Source organism: Zonotrichia leucophrys, chromosome 10 (assembly GCF_028769735.1).
Source record: "Zonotrichia leucophrys gambelii isolate GWCS_2022_RI chromosome 10, RI_Zleu_2.0, whole genome shotgun sequence".
NCBI classification, from domain to species: domain Eukaryota; kingdom Metazoa; phylum Chordata; class Aves; order Passeriformes; family Passerellidae; genus Zonotrichia; species Zonotrichia leucophrys.
This window is the reverse complement of record NC_088180.1, coordinates 19,487,370-19,504,873: the sequence shown is the minus strand read 5'-3', so window position 1 is coordinate 19,504,873 and position 17,504 is coordinate 19,487,370. Positions and strand designations below refer to the sequence as shown.

Genomic DNA, 17,504 nt, shown 5'->3' with positions numbered 1-17,504 from the left:
AGGGAAAATCAAACTCCCCTCCCAGGGAATGCATTCCAATGGGGAACTGGGGAGAAGGATTCAATTCCTTTTAAATTCTAGGGAATTCCCATTTTTAGTCCAAATTCTTGAATGTTTCCACGAGGCACTTCAAGGACATTTTTTTAAAAAAGGGATAAAATCACCTGGAGGAGCCTGAAATTCCTGCCTTTTTCCAGCTTTTCCAAATCCCTCCATGTGGCTTAGGAGGGATGAGGGAAGTTTGCTGGAGTTTCATCCCAAATTCCTTTGGCATTTGGTGTGGATCAACATTCCACAAATAAATATCCCTGTTTATTTCCTTGGAACAACTGGACACGGAGTTTTCCCCTGGGAAGGGAATTGAGGAAAATCCAGAGATTTTTGGTAAAAAAGCAAGAAAACTCCTTTCCCTGTGCCACTCCAGCATCCAGCATCACCCATTCCAAGGGTTCAGCAGAGGATCCCGTGGAATTCTGGCATTCCATCCCCTTTGGAATGCAGTTTTCCCAAATTTCCCACCATTGGAGAGGACGGGAGGATTTCAGTTCAAAAGTTGAACGACCTGGAATAATCCTGGGAAGATTCCCGATGTTTTTCCGGGCTCTCCAATCCCAGCTGGATTCCTCCCCGGTCACAGCAGCTCCCAAAGTAAATAAACTCTGGAATTATCAGCAATGATCTCCAAAGGAATTCGTTTTCTCAGGAATATTTTTATTATCAAGCAGAATAAAATCAGTGATTTATATTAATTTAATAAAACCTTTGGAAAAACAATTCCAGTGCTTATAAATATCCTGAAAATCCTGCTCAGCGTTCCCAAGGATTGATTTATCCCGTATTTAACCTGTTCATCCCAGATTTTACTGTGATACCCCAAATTCCAGCAGCTCCCAAAGTGCAGCAGTCAGACCTTGGCAAAGGCAATTAAAGGAAATTAATGGAAGACCCGTGGGATTATCCAGGAAAATATTCCCAAAGAATAAAGTGTTGTGTCGTGTTCCTGCAGGGAAATCCAAGAGGAAAACCTGGATCCTGGAAAAGCCTGGAGCTCCAGGCTCCTCCTGCAAAATCCAGGAGCAGCAGGGAAGGAACACAAGGAACAGCAGAGGGAAAATCCTGGGAATTCTTTAAAATTCCAGGCTGCTTTTAACCCTTGAGCTGTCCCAAATCCTGCTTTTCTCCGTCCCAAATCCTGCTTTTCTCCTGGCATCTCCCCACGGATCCCAATCCCAAAACATCCAAACCTTTTCCTAAAGGATCCCAAGATGGACCTCTCCCACCTCCCACCACAAATCCCAGGATCCAGGATGGAATTCCTTCATTCCTAATTCCTTAATTCCATCCTCCCCGCTGTGGAAACTCAGAATTCCCACAGCAATGAACTTCCCAGGATTTCCTGGAATGAGACCCTGGCAGAGCTTTCCTGCAGGAACATCTCATTGGGGATCTCCTGGAATCCCTTTTACTGGATAAAGAGCAAAAACAGTGGGAATTAAACGGGGAGGGAAACTCCAGTCGCCCCATCCCACTTTTCCAGGCACTTGGGCTGAGTGCAAGGCTTGGAATTCCAAAGGAATGCCACATCCAAGGGGAAATGGGAATTAAGGAGTGCTTGGCTTCACCGGGAATCTCCCAGCTGGCGATGCCAGCATTCCCTTGATCAGACCTGAGGGATCCCAGATTTTTTTTGGGAAGCATGAATGCTTCCCTCCCTTTTCAGGGATCAAATCCCGATTATTTGACGCTTTCCCTGTGGATAACAACGCGATGGGAAGCATTTCCCAGCCCATCCACGGGTAAAACCAGTGCAGTTTTTCCCTTGGGAAATTCCCAAAGAAATATTCCCAGGCGATCCCATTCCCCAGCGGACGCCTCTGGGATGGGACTGCTCCCGGGAAGCCGAGGCAATCCCGGCTTTAGTGGGATTTCTCCCGGGGAGGAGGCTCCGGGCGGAGGCTGCGGAAGCAGAGCCCGAGGATGGCCAGGCTGGCGGCCGCCCCCGTTCCCAAGGATCCGAAGGTTCCCAGGGCAGAGGGCAGCGGGAGGCGGCCCCGCCGCTCCGCCATGTCCACGGAGACGGCTTCCAGCTGGAACAGCGTTCCCAGGATCCCGCAGACGTGGAAAACCTGGTGGCTGTGCCCTGCGGCAGAAAGCCCTTGAGAATTCCATGGAAATTCCACGGAAATTCCAAGGGCGTTCGGCTGGGCCAGGTGGGTTCCACGTCCCCAGAATGCTCCGGGGGCTTGGAGCGCTCTGGGATAGTGGGAGGTGTCCCTGCCCATCCAAAACATCCCGGAATTCCACAATTCCAGGATTGAATCATGCTCAGCCCGCTTCACCTGGCATCCGTGGAATATTTATCCCACAAATTCCTGCTCCTGATCGCTGGAGTTTTATCATCCTACAAACTCCTATTCCCAGTTCCTGGGGTTCTATCCTCCCTGTAATTCCTATTCCCAATGTCTGTGGCTCCAGGGAATTTATTCCTGGTACCCCGTGGGGTTATTCCCCGAATTCCCGGGGTTTATTCCCGGCATTCCCAGCATTGCTCACCGATGAAGTCGAAGCTCCCCGGCGCCAGGCGCTCGGGCAGGTGGGAGGTGAAGCTCAGGAAGGTGAGGAGGGCGCAGAGGCTGTGCCGGGAATGCAGCGGGAGCGAGGCCTCGGAGCAGCTCCGGGAGAGCTGCGGCAAAAACGGGAGTGATCCATCCATCCATCCATCCATGAATCCTTCCATCCATCCATCCATCCTTCAATCCATTCATCCATCCATCCATCCATGAATCCTTCCATCCATCCATCCATCCGTGAATTCTTCAATCCATCCATCATCCTTCAATTCATCCATCCATCCATCTGTGAATTCTTCAATCCATCCATCATCCTTCAATCCATCCATCCATCCATCCATCCTTCAGTCCATCCATCCATCCATCCATCCATTTGTGAATTCTTCAATCCATCCATCATCCTTCAATCATCCATCCATCCATCCATGAATCCTTCAGTCCATACATCCATCCATCTGTGAATTCTTCAATCCATTCATCATCCTTCAATCCATCCATCCATCCATCCATCCATCCATCCATCCATCCATCCATTAATCCTTCAATTCATCCATGAATCCTCCCATCCACTCATCTGTGAATCCATCCATCCATCCTTCAATCCATCCATGAATCCTTCCACCATTCATCCATCCATGAATCCATCCATCCTTCAATCCATCCATTAATCTATCCATTAATCCATCATCCATCCATCCATCCATCCATCCATCCATCCATCCATCCATCCATCCATCCATCTCAAAGGAGCCATTCCCAGTTCCCCATTCCCCTCAGCCCCACTCCAATCCTGCTTCCCAGAAAAAAGAAGGATTGATCCATCCATCCCAAGGAGCCATTCCCAGTTCCCCACCGCCATCACCTCCACTCCTGCCGGCCCAAATTCCCACCCTGCTCCAGTTTAATCCCTGGAAAAGGCTCCTCCCAGCTTCCCAAGGCAGGAATTTTCCAGCCCTTTGAAGTGGGAGGAATTCGCCGGCAATGAGAGCAGGAAAAAATATCCCAGGGCCTTTTCCTGCCGGAGTTTGTTTGCCTTTCAAACCTCGAGCTGGGCCTGTTGTCCCAAAGAATTCCAGCCTGAGGCAGCTGAAATTTCCCAGGATTTTGTGGGATACGCACCCTGTAGAAAACCGGGATGCTGTCGAAAATGTAGGGATACACGAAGGCCAAAGTTCGGAAAGCTTTGCTCAGGCGGGGCCGCTCTGCCTCCAGAAACCTGGGAAACACCGGGAATTCTGCGTGGGATACACTGGGATACACAGGGAATTCCACACGGGATACACAGGGAATTCCACAAGGGAAACACAGGGAATTCCACATGGGATACACAGGGAATTCTACATGGGATCTACTGGGAAACACAGGGAATTCCACATGGGATACACCAAGAATTCCACATGGAATACACAGGGAATTCCACACGGGATGTACAGACAAGTCGACATGGGATATACTGGGATACACAGGGAATTCCACATGGAATACATGGGGAAACACAGGGAATTCCACATGGGATACATGGGGAAACACCAGGAATTCCACATGGGATACACAGGGAATGCCACAGGGGATACACAGGGAAACACCAGGAATTCCACATGGAATACACAGGGAATTCCACAGGGGATCTACTGGGAAACACAGGGAATTCCACATGGGATACACCAAGAATTCCACATGGAATACACAGGGAATTCCACATGGAATACATGGGGAAACACCAGGAATTCTACATGGAATACACAGGGAATTCTACATGGGATACACAGGGAATTCCACATGGGATACACCAAGAATTCCACATGGAATACACAGGGAATTCCACATGGGATACACAGGGAATTCCACATGGGATACACAGGGAATTCTACATGGGATACATGGGGAAACACAGGGAATTCCACACGGGATACACAGGGAATTCTACATGGGATATACTGGGAAACACAGGGAATTCCACATGGGATACACAGGGAATTCCACAAGGGATATACCAGGGAAACACAGGGAATTCCACATGGGATACACAGGGAATTCCACAAGGGATATACCAGGGAAACACAGGGAATTCCACATGGGATACACCAAGAATTCCACATGGAATACACAGGGAATTCCACATGGGATGTACAGACAAGTCGACATGGGATATACTGGGATACACAGGGAATTCCACATGGAACACACAGGAAAACACAGGGAATTCCACATGGGATACATGGGGAAACACAGGGAATTCCACATGGGATACACAGAGAACACAGGGAATTCCACATGGAATACATGGGGAAACACCAGGAATTCTACATGGAATACACAGGGAATGCCACAGGGGATACACAGGGAAACACCAGGAATTCCACATGGAATACACAGGGAATTCCACAGGGGATCTACTGGGAAACACAGGGAATTCCACATGGGATACACAGGGAATTCCACACAGGATGTACAGACAAGTCGACATGGGATATACTGGGATACACAGGGAATTCCACATGGGATACACAGGGAATTCCACATGGGATACACAGGGAAACACCAAGAATTCCACATGGAATACACAGGGAATTCCACACGGGATGTACAGACAAGTCGACATGGGATATACTGGGATACACAGGGAATTCCACATGGAATACATGGGGAAACACCAGGAATTCTACATGGAATACACAGGGAATTCTACATGGGATATACCAGGGAACACCAGGAATTCCACATGGGATATACTGGGAATTCCACCTGGGATACACAGAGAACACAGGGAATTCCGCATGGGATATATAGGAAATTCCACATGGAACACACAGGGAAACACCAGGAATTCCACATGGGATACACAGGGAATTCCACAGCATCTCCAGGAACCTGGGACAGCAGACCTGGATCATCTCCAAGTCCCCTCCCAACCCAAACCATTCCAGGATTCCACAAATCCCCTTTGGAACATCCCAAAAATTGAAACTCCTCCCGTTATCCCACATTTTCATCATCGAATTCCCCTCATTGGAAACAAAGAAAAAATTCCCTCTCTCCCCTTCCCCACCTCCGGTCCGGCCCAGCCCGTGAGCAAACCCCTCATCCCGAATTCCCGCTGGATCCCACCTGGAATAGCAGGACAGGCCAGTGCTGAGCACGGAGTTGAGCACGGCCACGGGAACGTAGAAATCATGGAATGTGCTCCCGACCCATTCCAGAGGGAAGACGTAGGCGGAATAGGCCAGCGCCGAGCCTGGAAGCACAGCGGGGCCGTCAGCTCCAAATCCTGGAATTCCCTGGAATTCCCTGGAATTCCCTTCCTCCTCCTCCTCCTGGGCTCAGCTCTGAGCTCCAGGCTGGAACATCGGGAAGGGTCGGGAATCTCTGGAGCAGGCAGCATTCCAGAGGGCTGTGGGAATATCCTGGAATTGCCTCGTGCTCCCAGTGAGGCTCCTCCAGCTGGGTAAAAATGGAATTTTTCCTCATTCCCGTTATTCCAATCTGTCCCAAATTATTTGTGGCCGGAGCTGCTCCAGGCCATTCCCGAGCTCCGGAGTGCAGGGATGAGGAAAAGGGAGAGAAGGAATTTTCCCCAAACCTCCCCTCTAGATGTGGCATCCCATAAATCCAGGCTAAATTCCCAAAATCCTGAAAATCTGGCCTTTCCCAGCTCCTCCTGACCTCCCAAATTCCCGAAATCTCATAAATCTCCCCTGGAATTCCCGAATCCCATCAATCCCCCCAGCATTTCCCAAATCCCATAAATCCCCCCGAATTCCCCCACATCCCGTCCATCCCCCTGGCATTTCCCAAATCCCATCAATCCCTCCAGAATTTCCACAACCCATAAACCCCCCCAAATCCCTGAAATCCCATAAACTCCCTGGCATTCCCAAAATTGCAGAAATCCCACGGATTTCCCAAAATCCCATAAATCCCCCTGGATTTCCCCACATCCCATAAATCCCCTCGGATTTCCCGCATCCCATCAATCCCCCCATAATCCACACATCCCATAAATCCCCTGGCATTCCCTAAATTCCATCAACCCCCCATAATCCCAAAATCCCATCAATCCTTCCAGATTTCTTCAATCCCATAAATCCCCCTGGAATTCCCAAATCCATAAATCCCTCCAGAATTTCCTAAATCCCATTAATCTCCCTGGAACTCTGAAATCCCATCAATCCCCCCGGATTTCCCACATCCCATAAATTCCCCCAGATTTCCTCAAAATCCTCCCAAAAATTCCCCTGGAATTCCCAAACCCCCTCAATCCCCGTGGAATTCTCGAAATCCCATAAACCCCCCATGACCCCCAAATCGCGTCTATGCCCCCGGATTTCCCCACATCCCATCCATCCCCCTGGATCTCCCAAATTTCATCAATCCCCGAAATCCCGAAATCCCATCAATCCCCTGGCATTTCCCAAATCCCATCCATCCCTCTCATAACCCCCACATTCCATAAATCCCCCTTGGAACTCCGAAATCCCATCAATCCCCCCCTCGGCATCCACCAAATCCCCCCGTAACCCCCAAATCCCCACAAACCCCTGGAATCGCCAAATCCCACGAACGCCCCTGGCATTTCCCGCACCCCATCCGTGCCCCGTAACCCCCAGACCCCCCAGACCCCCGGTATCACCAAATCCCACACACCCCCCTGGCATTTCCCGCACCCCATCGGTGCCCCCCGTAACCCCCGGACCCCCCAGACCCCCGGTATTGCCAAATCCCACAAACCCCCCTGGCATTTCCCGCACCCCATCCGTGCCCCCCATAACCCCCAGACCCCCCAAACCCCCCGGAATCGCCAAATCCCACAAACCCCCCTGGCATTTCCCGCACCCCATCCGTGCCCCCCGGAATCGCCAAATCCCACAAACCCCCCTGGCATTTCCCGCATCCCATCCATGCCCCGTAACCCCGAGACCCCCCAGAGCCCCGGTATTGCCAAATCCCACGAACCCCCCTGGCACTTCCTGCACCCCATCCGTGCCCCCGTAACCCCCAAATCCCCCCAAACCCCCGGGATCGCCAAATCCCACGAACGCCCCTGGCACTTCCTGCACCCCATCCGTGCCCCCGTAACCCCCAGACCCCAGAATCGCCAAATCCCGTAACCCCCCCCTGGCATTTCCCGCACCCCACCCATGCCCCCCGTAACCCCCGGACCCTCCAAACCCCCAGGAATCGCCAAATCCCATGAACTCCACTGGCATTTCCTGCACCCCATCTGTGCCCCCTGGAATCACCAAACCCCCGGAATCGCCAAATCCCACGAACCCCCCTGGCATTTCCCGCATCCCATCCGTGCCCCCCGGAATCGCCAAATCCCACAAACCCCCTGGCACTTCCTGCACCCCATCCGTGCCCCCGTAACCCCCAGACCCCGGTATTGCCAAATCCCACAAACCCCCCTGGCATTTCCCGCACCCCATCGGTGCCCCCCGGACCCCCCGGACCCCCCAGACCCCCATCCGCCCCCCGGCACACCCAGTCCGTAGAGGCTGAGCGCGGCGTAGTCGCAGCAGAACGCTCGGTGCCGCCCGTGCCCGCCCAGCGCGCCCAGCGCGTGCGCGGCGCTCGAGGCCAGCGGGTACAGCGCGCACGTGCCCAGGTAGGCCAGGTACGGCCCCGCCCCCGCCTCCGGGCCCGGGGCGCTGCCCAGCCGGGACAGCAGCAGCCACAGGAAATACCTGGGAACGGGCCGGGGAGAGAGGGGTCAGGGCCGGGCACCCGGCAGGTGGGCAACCGGTGTGTGCCAGGGGTGCCCGGGGGTGCCCAGGTGTGCCCAGGGGTGCCCAGGGACTGAGGGCACCCACCAGGTGTGCCCAGGGGTGCCCAGAGGTGCCCAGATGTGTCCAGGGGTGCCCAGGTGTTAAGGGTTACCCACTAGATGTACCTAGGGGTGCCCAGATGTGCCCAGGTGTGCCCAGGGGTGCCCAGGGGTGTCATGTGGTGCCCAGGGGTGTCCAGGGACTGAGGGCACCTACCAGGTGTGCCCAAGGGTGCCCAGATGTGCCCAGGTGTATTCAGGTGTTAAGGGTAGATGTGCCCAGATGTGCCATGGGGCTAAGGGCACCCCCAGGGATGCCCAGGTGTGCCCAGGTGTGCCCAGGTGTTAAGGGTTACCCACTAGATGTGCCCAAGGGTGCCCCGGGGGCTGAGGGCACCCCCAGGTGTGCCCAGAGGTGCCCAGGTGTTAAGGGTTACCCACTAGATGGGCCCAAGTGTGTCCAGGTGTGCCCAGATGTTAAGCAGCACCCACCAGGTGTGCCCAGGTGTGCCCAGATGTTAAGGGGCACCCACCAGGTGTGCCCAGGTGTTACGGGGCATCCCCCCGTGTGCCCAGGTGTATTCAGGCATTAAGAGTTACCCACCAGATGTGCCCAGATGTTGAGGAACACACACCAGGCATGCCCAGGTGTTCGGGGGTAGCCCCAGGTGTGCCCAGGTGTGCCGGGGCCGCGGGCACTCACCCGGCGGGCACCAGGTGTGTCCAGATGTTGAGGGTCTCGTTGTTCATCCCGAAGAGGCTGAGCAGGCACTCGCTGGCCGAGCTCTGGGGAGGGCGGTACCCGGAGAGGATTCCCGGCTCCCGGTAACTCTGGGGATAATGGGGATAATCATGGGAATCGTGGGAATCATGGGGATAATGGGGATAATGGGAATAATAATGGGAATCATGGGAATCATGGGAATCATGGGGATAATAATGGGAATCATGAGAATCATGGGGATGATGGGAATAATAATGGGAATCATGGGGATAATGGGGATAATGGGAATAATAATGGGAATCATGGGAATCGTGGGAATAACAATGGGAATCATGGGAATCATGGGGATAATGGGAATAATAATGGGAATCATGGGAATCATGGGGATAATGGGGATAATGGGAATAATAATGGGAATCATGGGGATCATGGGGATAATGGGAATAATAATGGGAATCATGAGAATCATGGGGATAATGGGAATGAAGATGGGAATGATGGGGGATAATGGGAATAACGGGAATAACGAGAATAACGGGAATAATGGGAATGGGACTGAGGATAGGAATAATGGGGATGGGAATAATGGGAATAATGGGAATAATGGGAATGGAAATGGGAATATAGGAATAGGTATGAGGATGGGAATGAGAATAATGGGAATAATGGGAATAATGGGAATGGGGATGGGAATGATGGGAATGGGGTTGGGAATAGGGACGGGGATGGGAATGGAAATAATGGGAATGGAAATGGAAATGGGAACAGGCACAGGGATAGGAATGAGAATAACGGGAATTGGAATTGGGAATGGGAATGGATGAGGAGCATCCCCAAAATTCAGAACAGCTGTGCCCCCTTGGGGTGACCCCGCTGCTGTTCCCGGGTGCCACATCCCAAATCCCGCTGATCCCGGGATCAGGGAGGGAATTCCTGCTGACCTCGGGCACCTGGTGGGCGCGGAGCAGCCGGGCCGTGGCGCTGGGCATGGCCGGCTCTGGATGGAATTCCCGGGATTTTCCAGCTCAGATTCCACGGGACGGCTCCTCAAATCCCTCCCGGCTGCATCCTGCAGGAATGGCGCTGCTCCCTCAGTGATCCCGGGATCAGGACGGCCTGGAGGGGATGAGAATTCCTGGGATGCAGCACGGGGTCCAATCCCAAATTCCAAATCCCACAGGGAATTGTATCCCAGCAGGATGGGGAGCACCCATCCCCTCCATCCCCTGAGGGGTGCTGGGATCCCAAGGGAGCAGCGGGACAAGGCTGATCCCACTTCCCAGAGGGACGGGAATTCCGACAGATCCAAAGGGACATGGGAACACCTCGGGATCACCTCGGGATCCCAGGATGCAGGAAGGTCCCTCAGGAAGAGGGAGGGACACGGGATCCCAGCTGGATCCACTTTCCTGCTCCCATGGAATATCCCAGCTCCGGCTCTTACCCGATCCTGGCGCCGGCACTCTGGGAAATCAAGGGAAAAATCCATGATCCCTCCCACCCGGAGCAGGAAAAGCGGGAAGGGAGCTCCTGCTCCAGGTGCTGCCTCAGCTCCATCCCACCAGGATCCAGAGGAATCCAAGTTCTGGATTCCCTGGATCCCGAGAGCTCCTGGAGCCTCTGCAGCACCCTGGGCTGCCATTCCAGCTGCTCCAGCCATCCCAGCTTCCCAGCGGGATCCAGCCCTTGGATGTGCCGCAGAGCCATTCCCAAAGAACCCCAGGAGTTCCTGGGATTCGCTCCCATCCCAGCCCTACCTCTGCCAGCTCCGGGGTGAGGCAGCTCCAGGAAAAGCCCCGGGACACCGGGAACGGCTGGAGAGGGAGGGAAAAATTAATGAGGCAGGAGAGCAATGAACCAACAAAACCCCGCGGGAAACGCCTCTGGTTAAAGATTAGACGGGAATGGAGAATTGGGAATGGGGAATCAAATGCCACCCGGGGCTCTGGAAGTACTGAGGTGCTGCCTTAAAGCCCCTGGATCCCACAGAATTCCTGTGGTTTTCCATGGTGGAAACGGGACCTGAATCCAGGGAGAGCTCAGGGTCTGAAGGGGCTCCAGGAGAGCTGCAGAGGGACTGGGGACGAGGGATGGAGGGACAGGACCCAGGGAATGGCTCCCAGTGCCAGAGGGCAGGGATGGGTGGGAGATTGGGAATTGGGAATTGTTCCCTGGGAGGGTGGAGAGGGGGTGGGATGGAATTCCCAGAGCAGCTGTGGCTGCCCCTGGATCCCTGGCAGTGCCCCAGGCCGGGCTGGAATCTGTTCATGGAAGGGTCCCTGCGATGGCTGGAATGAGGTGAGTTTTAAGGGCCCTTCCGACCTGGAATTCTGGGATTCTGGGATTCTCAGAGGAGAAAGGAATGAGCCCTTCCAGAGGCACAAGCCATTCCAAAGGCTTGGGCTTTTCCAGGGACTCTTCCCAGGTGCAGGATCCCCCTGTGCCCAGAGCCCCTGGATGGGATCCCTGAGCTGGGAGCACCTGGATCCATCCCAACCCAGACATTCCTGTGGCAGGGATCCCTTCCCTGTTCCTTGTTCCTATTCCCTGTTCCTTGTTCCCTGCTCCCAGTTCCCTGTTCCCTATCCCCTGTTCCCTGTCTCCATTCCCCGTTCCCCATTCTCTGTCCCTGTCCCTCATTCCCTGTTCCCTATCCCTATTCCCTGTTCCCTATTCCCTGTTTCCATTCCCCATTCCCTATTCCCTGTCCCTGTCCCTCATTCCCTGTTCCCTGTCCCTATTCCCTGTCCCTATTCCCCATTCCCTGTCCCTCATTCCCTGTTCCCTATTCCCTGTTTCCATTCCCCATTCCCTATTCCCTGTTCCCCATTCCCTGTCCCTCATTCCCTGTTCCCTGTCCCTATTCCCCATTCCCTGTCCCTCATTCCCTGTTCCCTGTCCCTGTTTCCATTCCCCATTCCCTATTCCCCATTCCCTGTCCCTTCCCTGTTCCCTTCCCTGTTTCCCCCATTCCCTGTCCCTGTCCCTCATTCCCTGTTCCCTGTCCCTATTCCCTGTCCCTCATCCCCTCATTTCCCCACCTGTTCCCCATTCCCCATTCCCTGTCCCTATTCCCCATTCCCTGTTCCCATTCCCCGTTCCCTGTGGGAAGCAGGAGGAGGCTCCAGGCCCGGCCTCAGGCAGGAATTTGTGGTTTGGGAGCACAACGAGGGCAGCGAGCACAGTGACTCACTGGGGCCGGGCACACCCTGCGGGCCGGGCCGAGCCGGGCCTGCTTCCTCCCGCTCCTCCTCCTCCTCCTCCTGTTCGGGCTCTTCCCTGCCAGGAATGGGAATGGGAACGGGAATGGGATGGGGGCACGGCGGGGCTGTGACCCCTGCGAGTCACCTCTGCCAGCGCTGCGGCTTCGCTCAGGTGGCTGCAACAGCTCCTCTTCCTCCTCCTCCTCTTCTTCCTCCTCCTCCTTAATTTCCTCCTTCTTCCTCCTCCTCCTCTTCTTCCTCCTCCTCCTTAATTTCCTCCTTCTTCCTCCTCCTCCTCTTCTTCCTCCTCCTCCTTAATTTCCTCCTTCTTCCTCCTCCTCCTTTATTTCCTCCTCCTCCTCCTCTCCCTCCCCCGGTTCCCCGCAGTCCCACCCGACCCTCTCGGGGCTGTCCCGGCCCAGCAGCCGCAGCTCCGGCCCTGGAGCTCCCGGCTCAGCCCAGCAATGTCCCCACCTGGCACCGCTGCCCGGAGCCCGGCCCTGTCACCTTGTCACCGTCCTCTGCCATGGCACAGCTCCCATGGCACTTTTTCCTTTTTCTCCTTTCCTTTCCTTTCCTTTCCTTTCCTTTCCTTTCCTTTCCTTTCCTTTCCTTTCCCCCTTCCCTTCCCTTCCCTTCCCTTCCCTTCCCTTCCCTTCCCTTCCCTTCCCTTCCCTTCCCTTCCCTTCCCTTCCCTTCCCTTCCTTCCTTCCCTTCCCTTCCCTTTCCCATCCCTTCCTATGGAACATCCCCATCCCTCCCCATGGCAGATCCCAATCCCTGGCACGGCTCTCCCTGGCACATCCCTCGCTCCGTGCCAGCTCCGTGCGGCGCTTTTCCAGGGGCCGGGAATGAATATTCGGCAATTCCCGAGCGTTCCAAGCGGGAGCAGCGCTGGAAAACTCCGGGAGCGGCGCGGGCCGTGCCAGGAGCGCTCCCGGCGGGACAAGGGCGGCTTTGTGGGAGTTGTTGTTGTTGTCGTCGTTGCCGCTGGAATTCGCCGGGAGCAGCAGCAGCAGCGGCTTTTCCATGCCGGGAACCCGCCGCTCCCACCCGTCCTTCCCGCGGGATCCCGACCCCATCCCGCTCCCGGGGGGAAACTTCCCGGGAATTCCGCGATTGTGCTCCCCGTGGGAGGGCCGGGAATGCTCCCGCTGCCCCGGCGCTTTTCCCATTCCCATTCCCATATTCCCGAATTTCCCTGGGGAAAAGCTGGGAATGCCGGAGCGCGGGGGGACAAGCCGGGACTTACGGCGCTGCTCGGATGCGGCGTTTTCCAGCGCTGCTGGAAATCCAAATCCCGGGATTACTCACTGGGAACAAACACTGCCCACATGGAATTCCCGGGCGGGCGCGGCTGCTCCAGAGGCACGATCCCGCCGGGAAGCGCCGCCAGGGATGATTTTGGGAGAGGATGAACCCTGGCTCGTCCAAGGGAAAAAAAAAAAAAAAGGTTCCCAGATAAACCCGGAAATCAGCGCGGCCAAACGCGGCCGGGATCGGAGCCAGCCACGAGGAAGTGGAAAAAAAAAGCAGGAAAAAATAAAAATTCCCAGCCCTGCCGAGCATCTCCCGCTGGAAAACTCCCGGAGCGCCTCCAGGCAATTCCAGCCGTCCCGCGGCTCCGCATTCCCGGATTATTCCCGGCTCAATGGGAATGAGTCCCAGCCCGGTGAGTTTCCCGTTTCCCCTTCTGCTTCCCAAAAATCCGCTGCTTTCCCTGCTGTGTTCCGCTGGGAACGGCTTTCCCAAAGTTCGGAGAGTGGGAGATTCCAGCGGGATGGAGAGGGATGAGCGGGCGCAGTTAATTATTAATTAATTATTAATTATTGTCCCTTAGTTATTCAGGAATTGGGAGAAGCAGAGCCGGGCAGGGCTGGAGGATTCCCAGCTCTATCCCGAACTTCAATCCCACAGGAAAGTCCTGGGAATTCCTGGGAATTAACCCCTTCCTGCCAGCACTGAGACACAGCTTTTCCCTGGACATTCCTGGGGCTCTGGAATTCTGTTCCCACTTTCAGGGATGCTCCAAGGCTCTTTTCAATCCCAACATGCCAAGGAATGGGAATCACTCGGGAGAATCCCGGAATATTTGGGGTGGGACGGGCAGGGACACCTCAGACTGCTCTGGGAATTCCATCCCAGCTGGGAATTCCTTCCCAAGATCCATCTAAATCTCCGCTTTTCCAGCCATTCCCTGTGTCCTGCCCCTCCCTCCCTGATCCCAATCCCTCTCCAGCTCTCCCTGGATTCCTGGAAGGGGCTCCGGGATTCCCTGGAGCTGCATTTCCCCATTCCCGACACTGGGATGTTTTTAGTGACCGCTCCGTTAAAATCCTCATTTAACAATTCCCAAAAAATTCCAAACGAGCTGGATTTACCAGGAAAATAATTCCCAGCAGGAATCCACCACTTGTGCTCCTTCCCTCAATCACCAAACCCTTAATTAATAGGAAAAAATCCACATTTTCCCACTTTTCCAGAAGAAAACCTCCTTAAAACCACGACACCTCAAAGCCACCACCACAGGAAAAAAATCTTGGAATACATTTGGAAAATAAAATACCTGGAAAATCCCCAAATAAGGAAGACATCCCAAGGTTTTTGGTTTTTTTCTTAAGATAAAAAATTTATTTCCCAGTCTTAGAAAGCTTTCCAAGCATTCCCAATGTCCCATAGAAACGTAGGAGAACCTCTTCCCGCCAAAAATTCCGGAGGGGCGGAATACAAAACTATCCTGTGCACATTGTGCTTAAAGGAGCGCCCAGCCCGGAGCATCCTGTAAACAAATTATTGCATATTTTCCATCGGGATCCTCGGGAAAATCCCGGGAAATCCAACAAAATCCCAGCCAAGCCACGCCCGGGGAGGAGGAGAACGGGAATGGGCGGCTCCCAGGGAACGCCAGATTCCAGGGAATTCCTGGATCCCAGGGAATGTGGGATCCCAGGGAATGCCAGATCCCAGGGAATGCCGGATCCCAGGGAATGCCGGATCCCAGGGAATGTGGGATCCCAGGGGATGGCAGATCCCAGGGAATGCCGGATTCCAGGGAATGTGGGATCCCAGGGAATGCCAGATTCCAGGGAATGTGGGATCCCAGGGAATTTCTGGATCCCAGGGAATGCGGGATCCCAGGGAACATCTGGATCCTAGGGAACACCAGATTCCAGGGAACGCCTGGATCCCAGGGAATGCCAGATTCCAGGGAATGCCGGATTCCAGGGAATGCCAGATCCCAGGGAATGCCAGATTCCAGGGAATTCCTGGATCCCAGGGAATGCCAGATTCCAGGGAATGCCGGATTCCAGGGAATGTGGGATCCCAGGGAATGCCAGATCCCAGGGAATGCCAGATTCCAGGGAACACCAGATTCCAGGGAACGCCGGATCCCAGGGAATGTGGGATCCCAGGGAATGCGGGATCCCAGGGAATGCCAGATCCCAGGGAACGCCAGATTCCAGGGAATGCCTGGATCCCAGGGAATGCCAGATCCCAGAGAATGCCAGATTCCAGGGAACGCTGGATCCCAGGGAATGCCAGATTCCAGGGAATGTGGGATCCCAGGGAATGCCCAGATTCCAGGGAACCCCCAGATTCCAGGGAACCCCCAGATTCCAGGGAATGCCGTATTCCCAAGGGGGGTTGTGCTTGTGCTGTTGGGGTGGGGGAGCCACGGAGAGGGGATCCCATGGGAAGAGCCAGCGGATCTCCGGGTGAAAATCTGGGATTGGAGCTGATCCTGGTCCCAAAGATCTCCGGGAGTTCGAAGGTGGAAATGAACAAAGAAATCCTAAACTGGAATGAATTCCAAGAAGTTCTGGGGATCGGCGCCATGGCCAAGGGTCCTCCTCCAATGCACAATTTAAGGAGTATCAGGAATTCCCCGTGGATTCTCCATGGAATTGCAGCCTCTAGTGGGGATTCCTGGAATCCACCTGTGCTAAGGAACAGCAGAAGGTGATGGAAGGACAGGAGGGCACAACCTTGGAATGCTCCATCCCAAACTTCCAGCGGCATCCATGGGGAAAAAAATCCCACGGGAAGAGCCAATGGATCCCCACAGGAAAATCTGGGATCAAAGCTGATCTTGGTCCCAAAGATCTTTGGGAGATTGAAGGTGGAAAATGAACAAAAAGATCCCAAACTGGAATGAATTCCATGAAGTTTTGGGCACTGCCGGCATGGTCAAGGATCCTCTTCCAATGCACAACGGAATTTAAGGAATACCAGGAATGTCCCTATGGATTCTCCATGGATTTCCAGCCCCTGGGGATTCCTGGAAGCTCCACCTGTCTAAGGCCACCAGATGGAAGGACAAGAGGTGGAACAGGAGGAACAACCTTGGAATGCCCATCCTGCACTTCCAGAGTGGAGAAATCGGCCACATTCCAACCCCACCATCAGCACCAATTCCCAAAAAACCCAACCAAGAGGAATTCCGGCCTCTGTAAGGCACCAACACCATCCTGGAGCAGCACCCAAGGAGGATCTCCGGGTTTTCCAACTGGGAAAAAGATGGAAGGAACACGTCAGGGGAGGATGGAGCAGATTTTTGGGAAGGAATCCCAGGTTTGGGGTGGGTTTGTGTCTGCCGGGTTTCCATGGGCATGGAAAAAATTCCCCTCTGCTACCTTTGGTATTGGAATTTCTCCTCTGCCATGCTTTGGATGGGTGGGATTGCCCGGAGCGCGCGGATTAAAGCCGGGAAAAGGTCGCTCCGAGAGCGGTGAGAAATGAAGGAAAAGCCTCAAAAAATGAAAGCAATGAAAAGATGGAGATGGGCGTTGTCCTTGTGCCCAGGATTTTGGGATTGGGATCAGCTCCACCATGGAATGGGAGCAGTGGGAATTCCCAAAGTCCATCCTCGATTTCAGGGTCAGGCAGCCGGTGGGATCATGGAATCATGGAATGGTTGGGTGGGAAGGACCTTAAAGCTCATCCCATTCCATAGGAACCTTCCACTGTCCCAGGCTGCTCCAAGCTGGCCTTGGACATTCCAGGGATCCAGAGGCAGCTACAGCTTCTCTGGGAATTCCATCCCAGGGAGAGCTGGAAAACCTCTGGGATGGAATTGTTACAATGCTGGATGAGCTGGAGCAGGAGAAAAAATGAAAATTCCCAAATTCTTGAATTTCCTGAGGAACTCCGGACGAGCTCCATGTCCCGCTCAGCAATTCCTGAAAACGCCCCCGAAGCTCTGAGGAACCTCCCAGATGGAATTCCAAAATCCCACAGAAAAC

At 54.3% G+C, this 17,504-nt stretch overlaps 1 protein-coding gene across 4 annotated transcripts; it reads right to left on the bottom strand.

The window, feature by feature from the left end:
• Positions 1 to 690: 690 nt before the first annotated feature.
• PAQR5 (progestin and adipoQ receptor family member 5) lies at positions 691 to 13,675 on the bottom strand. Of its 4 annotated transcripts, none has more exons than XM_064722734.1 (9): positions 13,514 to 13,675; positions 10,816 to 10,872; positions 10,000 to 10,174; positions 9,038 to 9,165; positions 8,052 to 8,254; positions 5,679 to 5,805; positions 3,690 to 3,786; positions 2,554 to 2,683; positions 691 to 2,140 (listed from the first exon to the last, which is right to left on the bottom strand). In XM_064722734.1, exons 3-9 carry the CDS (start codon positions 10,045 to 10,047, stop codon positions 1,917 to 1,919), a joined length of 957 nt encoding a protein of 318 aa, XP_064578804.1. In that variant the 5' UTR covers positions 10,048 to 10,174; positions 10,816 to 10,872; positions 13,514 to 13,675; the 3' UTR covers positions 691 to 1,916. The 4 variants fall into 4 exon arrangements, with proteins under 4 accessions (XP_064578804.1, XP_064578803.1, XP_064578805.1 ...); XM_064722733.1 differs by lacking the exon at positions 13,514 to 13,675 and adding an exon at positions 12,407 to 12,815; XM_064722735.1 differs by lacking the exon at positions 13,514 to 13,675 and adding an exon at positions 11,381 to 11,800.
• Positions 13,676 to 17,504: the final 3,829 nt, after the last annotated feature.

Bases quoted from the DNA above. Each gene is read 5' to 3' on its own strand.
- PAQR5 (XM_064722734.1), bottom strand. From the start codon at position 10,047: ATGCCCAGCGCCACGGCCCGGCTGCTCCGCGCCCACCAGGTGCCCGAG. The intron at 8,255-9,037 runs GTGAGTGCCCGC...GCCCGTTCCCAG, and splicing joins ACACACCTGGTGCCCGCCGG to GTATTTCCTGTGGCTGCTGC. The intron at 3,787-5,678 runs GTGGGATCCAGC...GGTGTTTCCCAG, and splicing joins GGCCTGTCCTGCTATTCCAG to GTTTCTGGAGGCAGAGCGGC.